The sequence below is a fragment of the Elaeis guineensis genome, chromosome 7 (assembly GCF_000442705.2).
Source record: "Elaeis guineensis isolate ETL-2024a chromosome 7, EG11, whole genome shotgun sequence".
Classification (NCBI taxonomy): Eukaryota; Viridiplantae; Streptophyta; class Magnoliopsida; order Arecales; family Arecaceae; genus Elaeis; species Elaeis guineensis.
In genome coordinates, this window is record NC_025999.2 from 93833481 (window position 1) to 93847530 (window position 14050).

At 40.9% G+C, this 14050-nt stretch overlaps 1 protein-coding gene across 31 annotated transcripts; it reads right to left on the reverse strand.

Moving 5' to 3' along the window:
* Positions 1 to 5803: 5803 nt before the first annotated feature.
* On the reverse strand, positions 5804 to 14038 carry LOC105032200 (homogentisate 1,2-dioxygenase). 31 transcript variants are annotated; one of them, XM_073260240.1, is made up of 11 exons: positions 13582 to 14038; positions 13436 to 13501; positions 13214 to 13307; positions 12847 to 13124; positions 10065 to 10254; positions 9793 to 9968; positions 7336 to 7421; positions 7004 to 7172; positions 6494 to 6633; positions 6302 to 6387; positions 5804 to 6214 (listed from the first exon to the last, which is right to left on the reverse strand). In XM_073260240.1, the coding sequence occupies exons 4-6, from the start codon at positions 12971 to 12973 to the stop codon at positions 9914 to 9916; spliced, it is 372 nt and encodes a 123-aa protein (XP_073116341.1). In that variant the 5' UTR covers positions 12974 to 13124; positions 13214 to 13307; positions 13436 to 13501; positions 13582 to 14038; the 3' UTR covers positions 5804 to 6214; positions 6302 to 6387; positions 6494 to 6633; positions 7004 to 7172; positions 7336 to 7421; positions 9793 to 9913. The 31 variants fall into 31 exon arrangements, 18 of the variants coding, with proteins under 18 accessions (XP_073116341.1, XP_073116339.1, XP_073116344.1 ...); XM_073260238.1 differs by having other exon boundaries at positions 13214 to 13310; XM_073260243.1 differs by lacking the exon at positions 13436 to 13501 and having other exon boundaries at positions 12847 to 13093.
* Between the last annotated feature and the right edge of the window lie 12 nt (positions 14039 to 14050).

A 14050-nucleotide genomic window follows, 5' to 3' on the forward strand; every position in this document is an offset into this window, starting at 1 on the left:
CCTCGGGGGCTGGTTATGCACCTTTAGATAGCGAAGCTGGGGCGAATGCCCAAATCGAGGCTGATATTGGGTATCATTTTGGTGGTTAGCTGGTAGGTCAATGGCTGAACGCTCTAGGAGGAGATCGAGCATCGACATCAAGGCTGACGATCGAGGTAGGAGGTTGGTAACATGGACAGGGTTCGATGGCCTGAAGGTGATAATGCTAATGAAGAATCGGAGAACCCATGGGTAGGTTGACAACCGGTGTGGGGTCGATAACATGGAGCTCACAGGCCAAAGTGGGTGGTCAGCTCATCCTGGTTTCACTTGTATCTCCGAATTAGGTACTGATGTTATATCCATAACACATGCCCCATACTCCCTGGACTGAGATGGGGTCAAGCTCAAGGAGTATGAATCGATATGTGGCTCTTGAAGACACATGTCGGGCCTCGATTTTTCAGTCAGCACCATGGACCTGTCACTTTTGAACATCACATCAGAGGGTCGGTAAGTTTCATGGAGAGGTGTCACACAAAGAGCCGTCAGTCGATGAATATTAAAAGCTTGGCCAAACTCGAGGTGTCATGCGTGCCTTTAGGGATGTACACATAAATGCGCCGTTCAGGAGAATCATTATGGTTGATCCGATACCACCATGCAGCTGGCATCTAATGGCTTGAATTGATGTGGAGTGGAAATATGGACTGTTTACGGTTTCTATAAGTAGGGGCGTTCTATCCCTCTTTTCTCTTTCGTTATTGCCTTCTCTGGGTTTTCTTCTTTCTCGTGACAATCGCATCTTCCAAAAGTACTCGAAGTTCTGGCAGTAAGTTGGTTCTAAGGTTGCATTTGGTGCATTGACAGGTAGTGGTAATCTAGATTACCTAGTAATCTAGATTATATGCAATCTGAATAGATTGCCAGTAATATTGATTATTGTGTTTGGTACATACAGGTAATATTACAGAAAAATTACTGAGAATCTTGATTGACATGTTTGGTATGACGATCAGATTACTGGTATGTAGCATCAAATTTTCAAAATATCCTTAAATCAAATTATTAGTTTAATATTTTTAAACTATTTATTCATTTTTTTAATGAAAAAAATTATTTTATGAAAAAAATTATTATTTTTTAATACTTATTATTATTATTATTATAAAAATTATTATTTTTAAACTATTTTTTCCCCTTCTCCTTCCCCCGCACGCCATGCCCAAACCCCCCTCCCCCTCCCCCCTGTCGTGCCTTCGGCACCACACCCCGACCCCTCGGTCGCTCGCACTGCCCTAGCCACTGCACCGTGGCCTCCTGGTCGCCCATCATGCTGCCACCCCTCTCCGGCCCCCCGACCGCCCGTCGCATTGCCACCCCTCCCCGACCCCTCGACAGCCCGTACTACCCTGACCACCGCACCTCGGCCCCTTGACTGCCCGTCGCGCTGCCACCCCTCCTCGACCCCCCGACCGCCCGCACTACTCTGGCCATTGCCCCCTGCCCCCCGGCCGCTCACTCTATCCTGGCCACCGCCCCCTACCCCTCGGCCACCTGTCGTGCTGCCTTCAGCGAGGGCCACGAAGGTGGAGTAGGAGGTGGCAGAGGCCGTCAAAGGAGGAGTTGGGGGGTTAGGGGGAGGCACGGGTGGTGCTATGCAAGGAGGGGGGAGGAGAGGAGGGCAATTTCATCAAAAAATTTTATTACAAGATTACCTCATGGGAGATAATCTCGATAGCTACCCCTTCCCTTGGTAATCCAGATTATTTCATAGGAGGTAATCTGGATTATCAATCCAAAAAAGTATACCAAATGTGGTAATCTGGAGGGTCCTTTTAAATTGCCAGCAATTTAAATAGATTGCCAGCTACCAAACGCAACCTAAGGGTTTTGTTCTTCTTCTTTGCTTTGTCTGTCACCGCTTCTTTCTGCATCCGTCTACTCTCCTTCTCCCTTGCATTCTCTTTCTTTGCTTCTTTTTTGAATCTCATCCCATTGTTGAGATGGATAGGCCTAGGAAAGAGTTGGTAGTGTAGGAGCCTTCTAGTTCTCCTTCAGTGGGGATTCAGCGGGTCCCATCCCTGATTCTAAGCCCAAGAATGAATGTTTTGTACCCAAAAAGTATCGGTCGGACCTAGACCTAGACGATCTTAGTTTAATTACGGCCTAATTTGGCATCCCTTCTGAATTTGGGTTAGAGATCCCAAGTCCATCTAGTATGATTGGTAATCCCCTCCAAATTGGCTCGCTCTATATGAGGAATCATTCAGAACCGACCTTAGGCTCTCTCTACCTTTCTTCGTAGTTCAACTTTTCCTAACTTCCGATATGGCCCTAAGTTCTGTGATAGTAGTCCGTGTTCAATCGATACGTCATTAATTATTCTGAGGTTGATCCTGGGCATATCTACTATCGATCAGCCAAAGATATCTAAATTTTCCTTTTTGGAGGGGACCGGTGCCTTGGCGACTGGTGGTGTTGGCATTGAGGACTTCTAGGCCGTTGGTCCCGAGGAGGGGTTCTAGGCCTTTGACATCAAGGTGGAGTTCTAGATCGCCGCCAATCTCTCAGGGGATCTTAATGAATTGGAGGAGCTTGAAACTTGGCTCTTCTTTATGGAAGGTAGGGTCAGTCGAAGTGTCATACTTTTCGAAGGCCTCTTCAACTCGAGCATATTTCTCAGCCCGATCCAGCATCTCTACGAAGTCCTTCAGATACTCCTCCAATGAGTAGACAAGAAAATTCTTCTAGAGTCCATCTCTAAAGACGGTCATAGTGACCGACTATCCAGTGGAGCCGTGCACTTCCAAGACGGCCATGTTGAAGCGGTTCATATAGTCACGTAGGGGCTCTCCTTCCTTTTGTTTAATATTCTCCAGGGAGCCAGATTACCGGTGCTACCTTTTGCTAGTCACAAAGTGAGCGACAAATGATCTGTTCGTTTGATTAAAGAAGTGAATAGAGCCTAATTTCAAGCTTGCATACCAATCTCGAGCTGCCTTCTTGAGGGTGGAAGAGAAGGCTTGACACAGAATTACATCACTTGCTCCATATAGAAGCATGGGAGCTTAAAGCTCTCCAGATGGTCTGTGGGATTAGTTGACTCATCATAACTCTCTAGCTAAAACATTTTGAAGTTGCCAGACAGCAGCTCTCACATAATCTCATCATCGAAGGGTGGGTCGATGCAAAAGCCAGCTTAATCATCCCAATCTACAGCTTGATGCTGCAAAGCTTCTATTCACCGATTCATCTCTTAGAGTCTACGATCCATGTCAAGATTGTGGGCTGTAAAGACCTCTATGCGTCATGATGGAGATCGGCCCGGAGTAGATCCTTCGATGGAGAGAGGGGTTGGCGAGCGTCTCCTCCACCCAGAACTTCAAGCCCGGCTCTGTCGCGTTTGCCTGCCTCAATCTGGGCTTTATAGTAAGATCAAAGGAGTTGCTGTCAGGATGTTTCCGATGCTAGGTTTGGCCGTTGCATGGCGTTAACTGCCACGGTTAGTGCCTGCACTTAGGCTACAAGGGTATTAAACCGGTTTTGGTTTATCCCCACAACCGGTGGGGAGGGTTGGGAGGCATCTCCGACTGCTGGGTCGGAGCATGGTTCTTGATCGATTCGTCAACCAACCGAGATGCCACGGCACTCGAACGCCTTAAGGAGGTCTTTCTTGGTAGCATGGAAATGGATTGTACGCTCTTCCCTAGAGAATGGGCCCGAGGCCCTTCATCTAATACCAATATGTTGCGGCGGATTCTCGACTCAAGCTGAAGCTGCTAGAGCAGGGTGGAGTTCGGCGAAGATGAAGGTGATTAGACTTGCAAAAAAAGTTGTAGGCCAGAGGTGGTTTCGATAGGGACCCTCAGATGCTCCAGTCAGAAATCTGGAATAGATGGAAAAGAGCGCATATAAAAGTTGCATACCTTTGGGGGTCTCTTGTTTCCTCTATTTATAAAGTTGTAGGAGGAAATGATTGTAGGAGACCACTCTGCCCCCACGGGGCATATCCTTGATTTTCGTAAACTCAGGAGGTGGTGGCATCTTACTTGACACATGGCAGACCATTTCTATTGACGACCCGAGTAAACCCGATGTTTGATGTGACTGTATCCCATACATGGCTAGCTGCATTCTTTAATGAGTTGATGTGATCGGATCATATAGGAATCTCTTGCGGATGTCATAGTAAGTCGCTATCCTTAATGGGTGATGTGATCAGGCCGCATAGAGATTTCATACAGTCATCATGGCTAGTCACGACCCCTAATAGCTCAATTTGATGGCCGCACAGGGGCTTCCTGTTGACATTGCCAGGCATGGTGGCCAAACCAAAGAGCAAGAGGAGTGGACCTTTGAGACTGGTTATGCATCGTTGGATAGCGAAGTTGGGGTGAATGCTCAATCAGGGCCGATGTCGGGGATCATTTTGGTGGTTAGGGGGTAGGTCAGCGACTGGACACTCTAAGAGGAGGTCAGGTATCAACATTAAGACTGACGACTGAGGTAGGAGGTTGGCAACATAGACAGGGTTCGATGGCTTGAAGGTGATGATGCTAATGAAGAAGCCAGAAACCCGCGGATAGGTCGGCAGTCGATATGGGGGTCGGTAACATGGAGCTCATAGGCCAAGGTGAGTGGTTGGCTCATCCGAGATTCACTCGTGTCTTCGGATTAGGTACTGGTGTTATATCCATAACACACCCAATAAATTATTAGCGATCCATATGAATCAAATCCAACTAATAATTTTTCACATTATTGTTATTTTTTATTTTTAAAAATAAAATTACAGAAATTAAAAAAATATTTTAATTATTTAAAAAATAAAAATGTCAGAAATTCTGATTTTCAATATTTTCATAAAAACTCTATTTTTTACTATCACCATCAGCACCGTCTCCACCAGCCAGCTATTTTAGCACTACTACTACGATTGCTATTGTTACCGATATCACAACCTTCCTCACTACTATTCTTATCATCATCATCATCGACAACTCTACCATATCACTAGTGCCTTCACCATCACTATCAATATTGTTACCATCACTACCATTATCCCTTACCATATAATCATAATCATAACACATCATTGGCACTCTTGCTACCACTATTGCGTTACCTCTACAACACTATAGCCATCACCATTTTCTCAACAGGACCACCATCAAACTTGCTACCAACATCATTAACATATTTACTGCCTTGATTGCAACTATCACCATGCCATCACTTGATATATTTATTTTTTAAAAATAATTAATTATATTAAAAATATTTATATTTTTACAAATTAGAAAAAACAAAATAAAATATTTATTTTTCTATTTTTAAATAATAATAAAAAAAAAAAGTCGGACAAAACTTAACCATCATCCCTTTGTTCCCTATTGATGATGTGACGGGCAACAAAGAGTGCGCTAAAACATCCACCCCATGTATCATACCAGTCTATGACTACAAGATAGAGCTAAGAGTGAGGAATTGACCATATCAAACCATCTCACCTTCACAGATAATTTGCTTTATCAATTACACTGTTTGTCAAGAAGCGAATTTAGTAAACTTGAATCTTAATCAAATCATATATGTTACACAATTACATCTTATTTAGATCCATACATATCCCCTATCCTCAAAACGAAGGTCCAAACGCACAATCTGTAGGAATATAAAATATAAATAGAACTTAATATCAATAATAGCATATTCTAGTCAGAAAGGCAATAAAGATCTTAAATTGGTTGTATTGCATAAGAACTTTGGCAGATAATTTCATGAATGTTGAATCAAAACCACTTTAGATGCGACATCTTGGTTGAAGAAAGATCTGGTGCTTAATTCAATATGCGATACTTCAGCGTGCGCATTATCTTTTATATGACATCTTTATTTTCTATGGACATTATTTTGCTGGGACATGTACATATGACTGCTTGAATAATTCAGTAACAATGGAAGAACATCAATCATTGCTTCCATCTTCATGCACCGCATTATCTCCAAGCAGAACTCCACTGCTTGGAGTGACACTTCCATTTACTGCTTGTCTCCCATTTAATGACAAGTGCGACCTCAGTCCAATCCAGCACCGGTAGTACTCAGCATCGACAATTGGAGACTCAAGTGCCCATGGGCAGACTCCAGGGATAAGGGAAAACTGAAACATTAAGGCCATCGTACCACTTGTTCTAAATGGCTCAGCACCCTCACTGCAAGCAATCGTGGCCTGTCACGTAAATCAAATAGAAAAAAATGAAAAGCAAGAACAGGAAATGAAAAGCCTGGAAATTATTTCTTCACAAGCAGATGTTACCTCATTATGTCTTAGTGCCAGGTCCACGTGGTATCATGCAGCTGTGTGAGCTTAGCCACCCCGGGAAGAAATCCGTCAGCTTTAGCCTACAACAAGGCAATTTTAGCAACTGCCCTCCATATTACCAAAAGAATAAAATCTCATTTCATCAAATGGAAATTATAGAACTTTACAAAGTAATACGTCATATACCCCATAAATTAAACCCATGAATTCACTCATACAACTGCAATGGTAACAAGAAGGGCGGAAGGTATGCTCAGCAACCAACCATCGGGGTGGGAAGATCACAGAATCAAGCAATACAACATCAGAGCGCTTATCAGATAGGGCTGTCAGTACAGCATTGCAGAATATCAATAAAAAGGCTTGCAACAAATAGTATGAAAAAAAAATCGATACTCTTAATCATGGAATTCTGTATCGATCCAAACCGGTTGGTACATCCTGTACCATACAATACCGGTGGAGAACTGGTTCGATTCAGATCGGTTTTTTGAAAAATAGTCTGAACCGGACCGAACCAATCGGTTCGGTACGGTATCAGCCTGAACCACCCGATACTAGACAATTTGGTTCGATACAGCACCGGTTTGGTCCGGTTCAGCTTGGTTTTCTTTCTTTCTTTCTTTCTTTTTGTTGGGTAGGATTTTTTTTTGATTTTTTTATTGTCGATATGGTATGGTACAATACGGTACTGACCTGTAACCAGTACGGATTCCAATACCGAGTCCACGAACCTTGCTCTTAATATTCACCTACATGAAATGAGCAAAAGAACATAGCCTGAAGTCAAAGTATCTGTGCTTATTGAAGGGTCCCCATCCTCGGCTCAAATGGTATTATACGGGCAAAATTTACTCAGCTTATACTGAAAAAAGAGCACGAGGAGTTACAATAATAAAAAAAATGGGGAAAAAATACTACAGATGGATGACATATAAATTGCTGATAACAGATGTCTATAAATGAGTCTTTTGAGAGAGAGAGAGAGGAAAATGTCAATGAATTATTTCTTCACAAGCAGATGTTACCTCATTATGTCTTAGTGCCAGGTCCATGTGGTATCATGCAGCTGTGTGAGCTTAGCCACCCCGAGAAGAAATCCATCAGCTTTAGTCTACAACAAGGCAATTTTAGCAACTGCCCTCCATATTACCAAAAGAATAAAATTTCATTTCATCAAATGGAAATTATAGAACTTTACAAAGTAATACATCATATACCCCATAAATTAAACCCATGAATTCACTCATACAACTGCAATGGTAATAAGAAGCGCGGAAGGTATGCTCAGCAACCAACCATTGAGGTGGGAAGATCACAGAATCAAGCAATACAACATCAGGCCGCTTATCAGATGGGGCTGTTAGTACAGCATTGCAGCATATCAATAAAAAGGCTTGCAACAAATAGTATGAAAAAAAATCGATACTCTTAATCATGGAATTCTGTACCGATCCAAACCGGCTGGTACATCCTGTACCGTACAATACCGATGGAGAACTGATTCGGTTCAGATCGATTTTTCGAAAAATAGCCTGAACCGGACCGAACCAATAGGTTCGGTACAGTATCAGCCTAAATCGCCCGATACCAGACGGTTTGGTCCGGTTCAGCTTGGTTTTCTTTCTTTCTTTTTTTTTTTGTTGTTGGGTAGGATTTTTTTTTGATTTTTTTATTGTCGATATGGTATGGTACAATACGGTACTGATCCGTAACCAGTACGGATTCCAGTACCGAGTCCACGAACCTTGCTCTTAATATTCACCTACATAAAATGAGCAAAAGAACATAGCCTGAAGTCAAAGTACCTGTGTTTATTGAAGGGTCCCCATCGTCGGCTCAAATGGTATTATACGGGCAAAATTTACTCAGCTCATACCGAAAAAAGAGCACAAGGAGTTACAATAATAAAAAAAAATGGAGAAAAAATATTACAGATGGATGACATATAAATTGCTGATAACAGATGTCTATAAATGAGTCTTTTGAGAGAGAGAGAGAGGAAAATGTCAATGAATTAAATATCAAAAGTAATATAGAACGATGTGTGATCAAATGTGTACAGAGGCAGAGAGGCAGAAGCATAAAAAGGCATCCCATTTTATCGTTAAAGCCTATTACTTATTTTATTGATAGTGGCTTCCTTCTTAGTCATTCAATCCTATCAACATTACATCCACTAGTCATATTTTCCTATCTCACAAAAAGTTTCATATTATAATATGTAATTATTAGTCCTCTCAGACATAATAAGAACATCCTCATTTATTCCTCAAGTTTTTAGATAATATTTCTAATATAACAAAAAAAATATATCGAGACTATGCCTTGGCCATCCATTCCAAATCAATATTATTGTTGTGGCCACGAACTCATAGCTTGACACGTGAGGTATTGTCCGTTTTGGCTTGTGGGTCTCATGGTTTTGCTTTTCAAAATGTACCTCATGTGAGAAAAATAGTCTCTTCTTATATAAGCTAGAATCCCTCTTGACTCACAACTAATGTGGGACTAATAAAGCCCTCTCTTCTACACCACGACATAGCCTCCCAGTCAAAGAGAAGTCTGTGTATGGACGGAAGGTGTCCTCCTTCTTATTTTTACCACAAGCCCCAATAAAGGGGGAGCCTGTGTACGGATGGAAGATGCCATCCTCTTTATTTTTACTACAGACTGATGTATGGGCAGGAGGAGCCCCACAGTTGTAGGGGTGGTCCCCTACTTGATACGCCACTGTTGTGGCCTAAGGCTTATGGCTCGATATGTGAGGTATTGTTCGCTCTAGACCATGGACCTCACAGTTTTGTCTCTGGACCATGGACCCATGGTTTTGTCCTTCAAAAAGCACTTCACATGGCAAGGATGGTCTCTTTCTGTATAAGCTAGAGTCTCCCTTGACTCACCATCAATGTGAGACTAATGAAGCCCTCCCTTCTACACCATAACAATTATGATTTAAAATCTCAGTCACATGTTATGATACGTTATCAAATAATATTTCCAACATGGCTGTAATCACCTCTTGATCTTTTTGCTGCTTGTTTTATCTCTTTCCGTATATTGCTTAAGCATGTAATTTCCTAAATGACTGATATTTATAAGATAAAAGCTATATTGGTTCTTGAAGACTATTTCCATTACCTTTTCCAATTCATAATGACCTACAGAAGTTTAACTTACTGACAGCTGATGAAATTTTTTGCATCCCATTCACTAAATTTATTCGTGATACTCATTCTCCATACTTCAAAGAAACAGCTGAATACTTTACCCAAAAAAAAATAAAAAGCAGAATAAGCTACTGAACCGAATTATTTCAGTTTTTCCCATCATCTTCTACATTCACTTCAATGAACATGAATTTAACATAAAACACCGGATGAATAAACTAACCAACTACATGAAGGAAAATTCTCCTGGTTTTGAACTTTTAGAAAAGAAAAAATAATAATTACCATATAGCACGCATAAAAGGCAGTAAATACCTTATATGGTACATAATTCACATGCCAAGCAACCATATTAAATGGAGCAAATTCATGTTTTGCAGGAAACAGTTCACCACCAAACTTCTACATGATCGTGCATCCTGGATGGAAACTTTCTTCAAACCAAGCTGTGGGAACAAGAAAGTCCCTTGGAGAAGTCAGACCATTGGCACCTGAAAAAATCATCCAAGCATCAATCATAAATTAGAGTGTCGTAGACAACTGAGGTACAAAACGGAAAGGGTCAAGATGTCTCAAATATCTCTTACAGTGATACGGACATCAAAGCTATACCAATCGGGCCAAGCTCAGGAAGTTGAAAATGGATGCCAAAAACTTTGGTAACATAACCATGTGATCGGCAGTCAGACAACTTGATAGCAAAACAAAATCCCGGGAGAACTACAATTTCACCAGGAGATACCTGCAACTTTCCACATTCAGTTGTGATCCACAACCCTGGGCTTGATAAGAAGAAAACAAAAGGTGTAAGAAACAAGAAACTGATATAAGAACAACGAAATAAATTTGGGGATTTAAATCAGTCAGATCAATAGTTGCATGATAATTTGACGGTGTATTCATCTTGAACAGACAAAACAGGTACAACTTCTATTTCAATGGTTTTGCTATGGTGCAGCCACTTTGATGCACAAACTGAAGTAAACTTGGATTGGACTATGAAATAAGATGCAAAAGTGGGCAATTGTCCATATAGATAATAAACAAGCAATCCATGGTCTCAAGATATCAGTATTAATGAATGGTACCATATATGTATGGTAAGATGTACTGGGCTTTGTACTTTTTGGGGGAGTCAATAAACCTTTATCATGGTCTCAACTACTGACAGGACAACTAATGGAACCTAATAAAGGAAACGGAAATCAAATATTAGATGAAGTTCATAAATTCCTTCACTTGGCCAACGAAGAAAAGCACGTATAGCTTTTTAAGAAGACCAAAATGTCAAAATATTTAGGAAGTTGGCCATTGCATGGATCAAATGTAATTAAAAAGACTTTTTGGATTCAAGTTGGCTAGTTCAGAGGACATTGCTAACTATTAGAATCCAATAATCCTCCACCACACCGCTAATGAAGATTATAACATAATAATACATACTCTGTTCTAGGGAATCATAACGTAACCGCTTATTTTGAAACTTTTCTGTTGTCAATGCTTGTTGTTGCATCCCTCCAGTTGTTATTTGTCTAATATGAAGCCATCAGAATTCAATAAGCATGTTGTTATATGCATGGAAACTGTTAAGAGTGCCAATATCAGACACTGTCAAGGAGTTAGTTGCATCGATCTTCACATAGAGGAATCAAGTGCAATGTTATATATAAATGCAATATAAAGCATATTTGATTTCTAAATTATATATTTTAATGATTTCAATATTTAGCCTGAAGAACCCAAAATTTGTCAAGGATATCAATGCAAAAGGCTCACATCAGTTGCTTTGTTTATTATTTTACTTAGACTATTTTCAGTGCTATTAGAAAGAACAAACAAAGGCATGTCATGATGATTTGATTATTCTGAAGTAATCAGTTTATCAATGTGGTTTCCAAGGAACAAAAGGGGAAAAATGTAATATAGAGAGTAAATGACAATGATTGGCATAACAAAATTGGATGATATGATGCACTTGAGAAGATTGGAGTGGCTATATCTAAGTGTAGATTCTCTGGGGCCAGTCTCATTCGGGTTCCTAGAGATGCGCTGATACATCTATAATCAATAGGTCTCTATAGCTGAGATAATGTATCTCAATATATATGACATGATTAAGGATCCATTTCCATTTGGTTATGAAAATCTACATAGATAACAATGGTTTCCACATGCAGGGGAACTATATAGAATTTGCTTAAAAAGGGAAGTAGAAAACTTAAGGAACCTGTAAAGAAAGACAGATGTCAATCCCATAACCTGTTGTATTAGAGGAAATTAAAGCATTCTGCCACAAATCTAAGCTTGAGAAAGATGACACATTATAAGAAACTAATATCAATAATGAACAAAAGGTAAGGTACAATGCAGAGCAGCATTGAATGACTCTAGCTACATTCTCTAGTTATAATGGTAGTTGCTTTGCTAGCATTGACACATCTATGGACATGCATGGAAGGCAGATTCCAAAATCGAGAGCTAAGTGCATTCTATGCAGATGACATGGGATCTCCAAGGCACATGAAGTGCCTAAGCAGCAGTAGGCATGCACGAATTAGATGCGGAATCACTGATGACCAATAATGCTTTTCATTTCTTACATTTAAGTTTCAATATAATCTACCCAGGATGTCACTGTGATTCTGGATTTGTTCCATGTTTCAGTTAATAGGAATTTCTGCCATTGTGGTACTCGAGCAATAAGAACAGAATTGCAGGCGTAATTTAGATATCATCTCCTACCGGTGACTACTCACAGATTTTGACTTTTGAAACACTTATTACTCATAGGTTCTTATCATAAAGACCCAAACCAACATCATATTCACAGGAGCAGCCACTCTTACAATATCTGAGTCTCTGAGGTACTAACAGCAACACTGTGTATAATCGATAGATGATCCAAAGGGGAAGCACCAGGAAGTCATAAAAGAGCAACCTAAGATCAAAGCATTCAGAGAACACTTACTTCCTTTCCGAGGAACTATTAAAAAAAATCACCATCAGCATTGCAAAAGGCACAACCATTTATGATTTATTAGCAGCATACCTACATGTGGACACAGTGGTTATCCAAATGTCCAATCAAAAGGCACTAAATATGGCACATAGCACACTACCGTGCTTCTTAACTGATCATGAAAACAAATTACAAATTGAACTAGTTACTACTATCCAGCATCTGGAAGCATAGTGAAGACTGGTAATCATTCAGTTATTTAAAATGCAGTCTCCACAATCATTTGAAGGTTACAAAGGAGTCAATGCTACCTTAATGTATCATATCTATTGCTTGATGACACATATATAGCATTATACTTGCATACACATATCAGGAGAATCATCCTTTCTAGTTGCGAAGATACTGACCCGCTTTAATGACATAGAAAGTATTGTAAAAACGACATTCACTTGAAAGTTTCTGTGTATGCATGTGAAGAACAACAATTGCACCCATGATTGGCCATACCACCCCGAACCACCTGGTTCGGCACATGTCGAATTGAACTGATTGCTCTCACCTAAGAAAAAATAGAGAAAAAGAAATGCAACAATTTGCTTGCCTCTTTAACCACAATAAGCTCACCAGCTCCACCAGAAGTTGGTTCGGGTTTATCTGGACATGTCAAATAGACTCTCGGGTAACGCTATATAAAGTAACAAGAAAGGATTTATCGTTATCAATTTAGCATCATCGCAATCAAGAAGAAGGCGTTAAGGAAAGAACAAGAAATACCTGCTCTAACTCATTTAGAAGCCGGTAGCTGTCCATGGGCAGCTCCACAGATTTGCTAACTCTGAGAATCTGAACAATTGCATGAGATGTTCTCCTTCTTGGAAGGGGAAAAAAAGAACGCAATTAGATTCTTGGAATCGCAGAACAATAGGATTCGCGTGTAAAATCCTAGAATTTAGTTTAATAGGAGAGGGATGAGAAGGGAGAGGAAGGAGATGGAACCAAGAAGGAGAGGAATTGAACTCGGACGCAAGAGAAGCGAACCGGACGGCTTCCAAGAATGGGAACCTTACGAATAAACGGGAAAATGGAAGGGATCAACGGCCAAGAAAAGAGAGAGGGAGAGGCCAAGAAGGGGGAGGGATTACGGTCGTTGTGGATCTTGCGGGCGTGCTTGATGCCGGCGAGGTCGAGAATGGCCATGGTGTTCTCTTCGATCCCTCTGCTCTTATATCCTATGGTTCGGATTCTGAGGCGGAGGAGGAGGGGATTTCGGACGAGAAAGAAGAATATAGGGTTGGACGAAGGTTCTTCATCGCCGATTCCGAGGCGGAAGAGGAGGGGGTTTTGGACGAGAGAGAAGAATGGAGGGGTTGGACGAATACGGAGAAGAAGCAATGCGTAGAGGCCATGTCATGTAGTTTGTGGAAAAAATATAATTCGGCGGAAGAGGAGGGGGTTCTGGACGAGAGAGAAGAATGGAGGGGTTGGACGAATACGGTGAAGAAGCAATGCGTAGAGGCCATGTTATGTATTTTGTGGAAAAAATATAATTCGGCGGAAAAGGAGGGGGTTCTGGGCGAAAGAGAAGAATGGAGGGGTTGGACGAATGCGGAG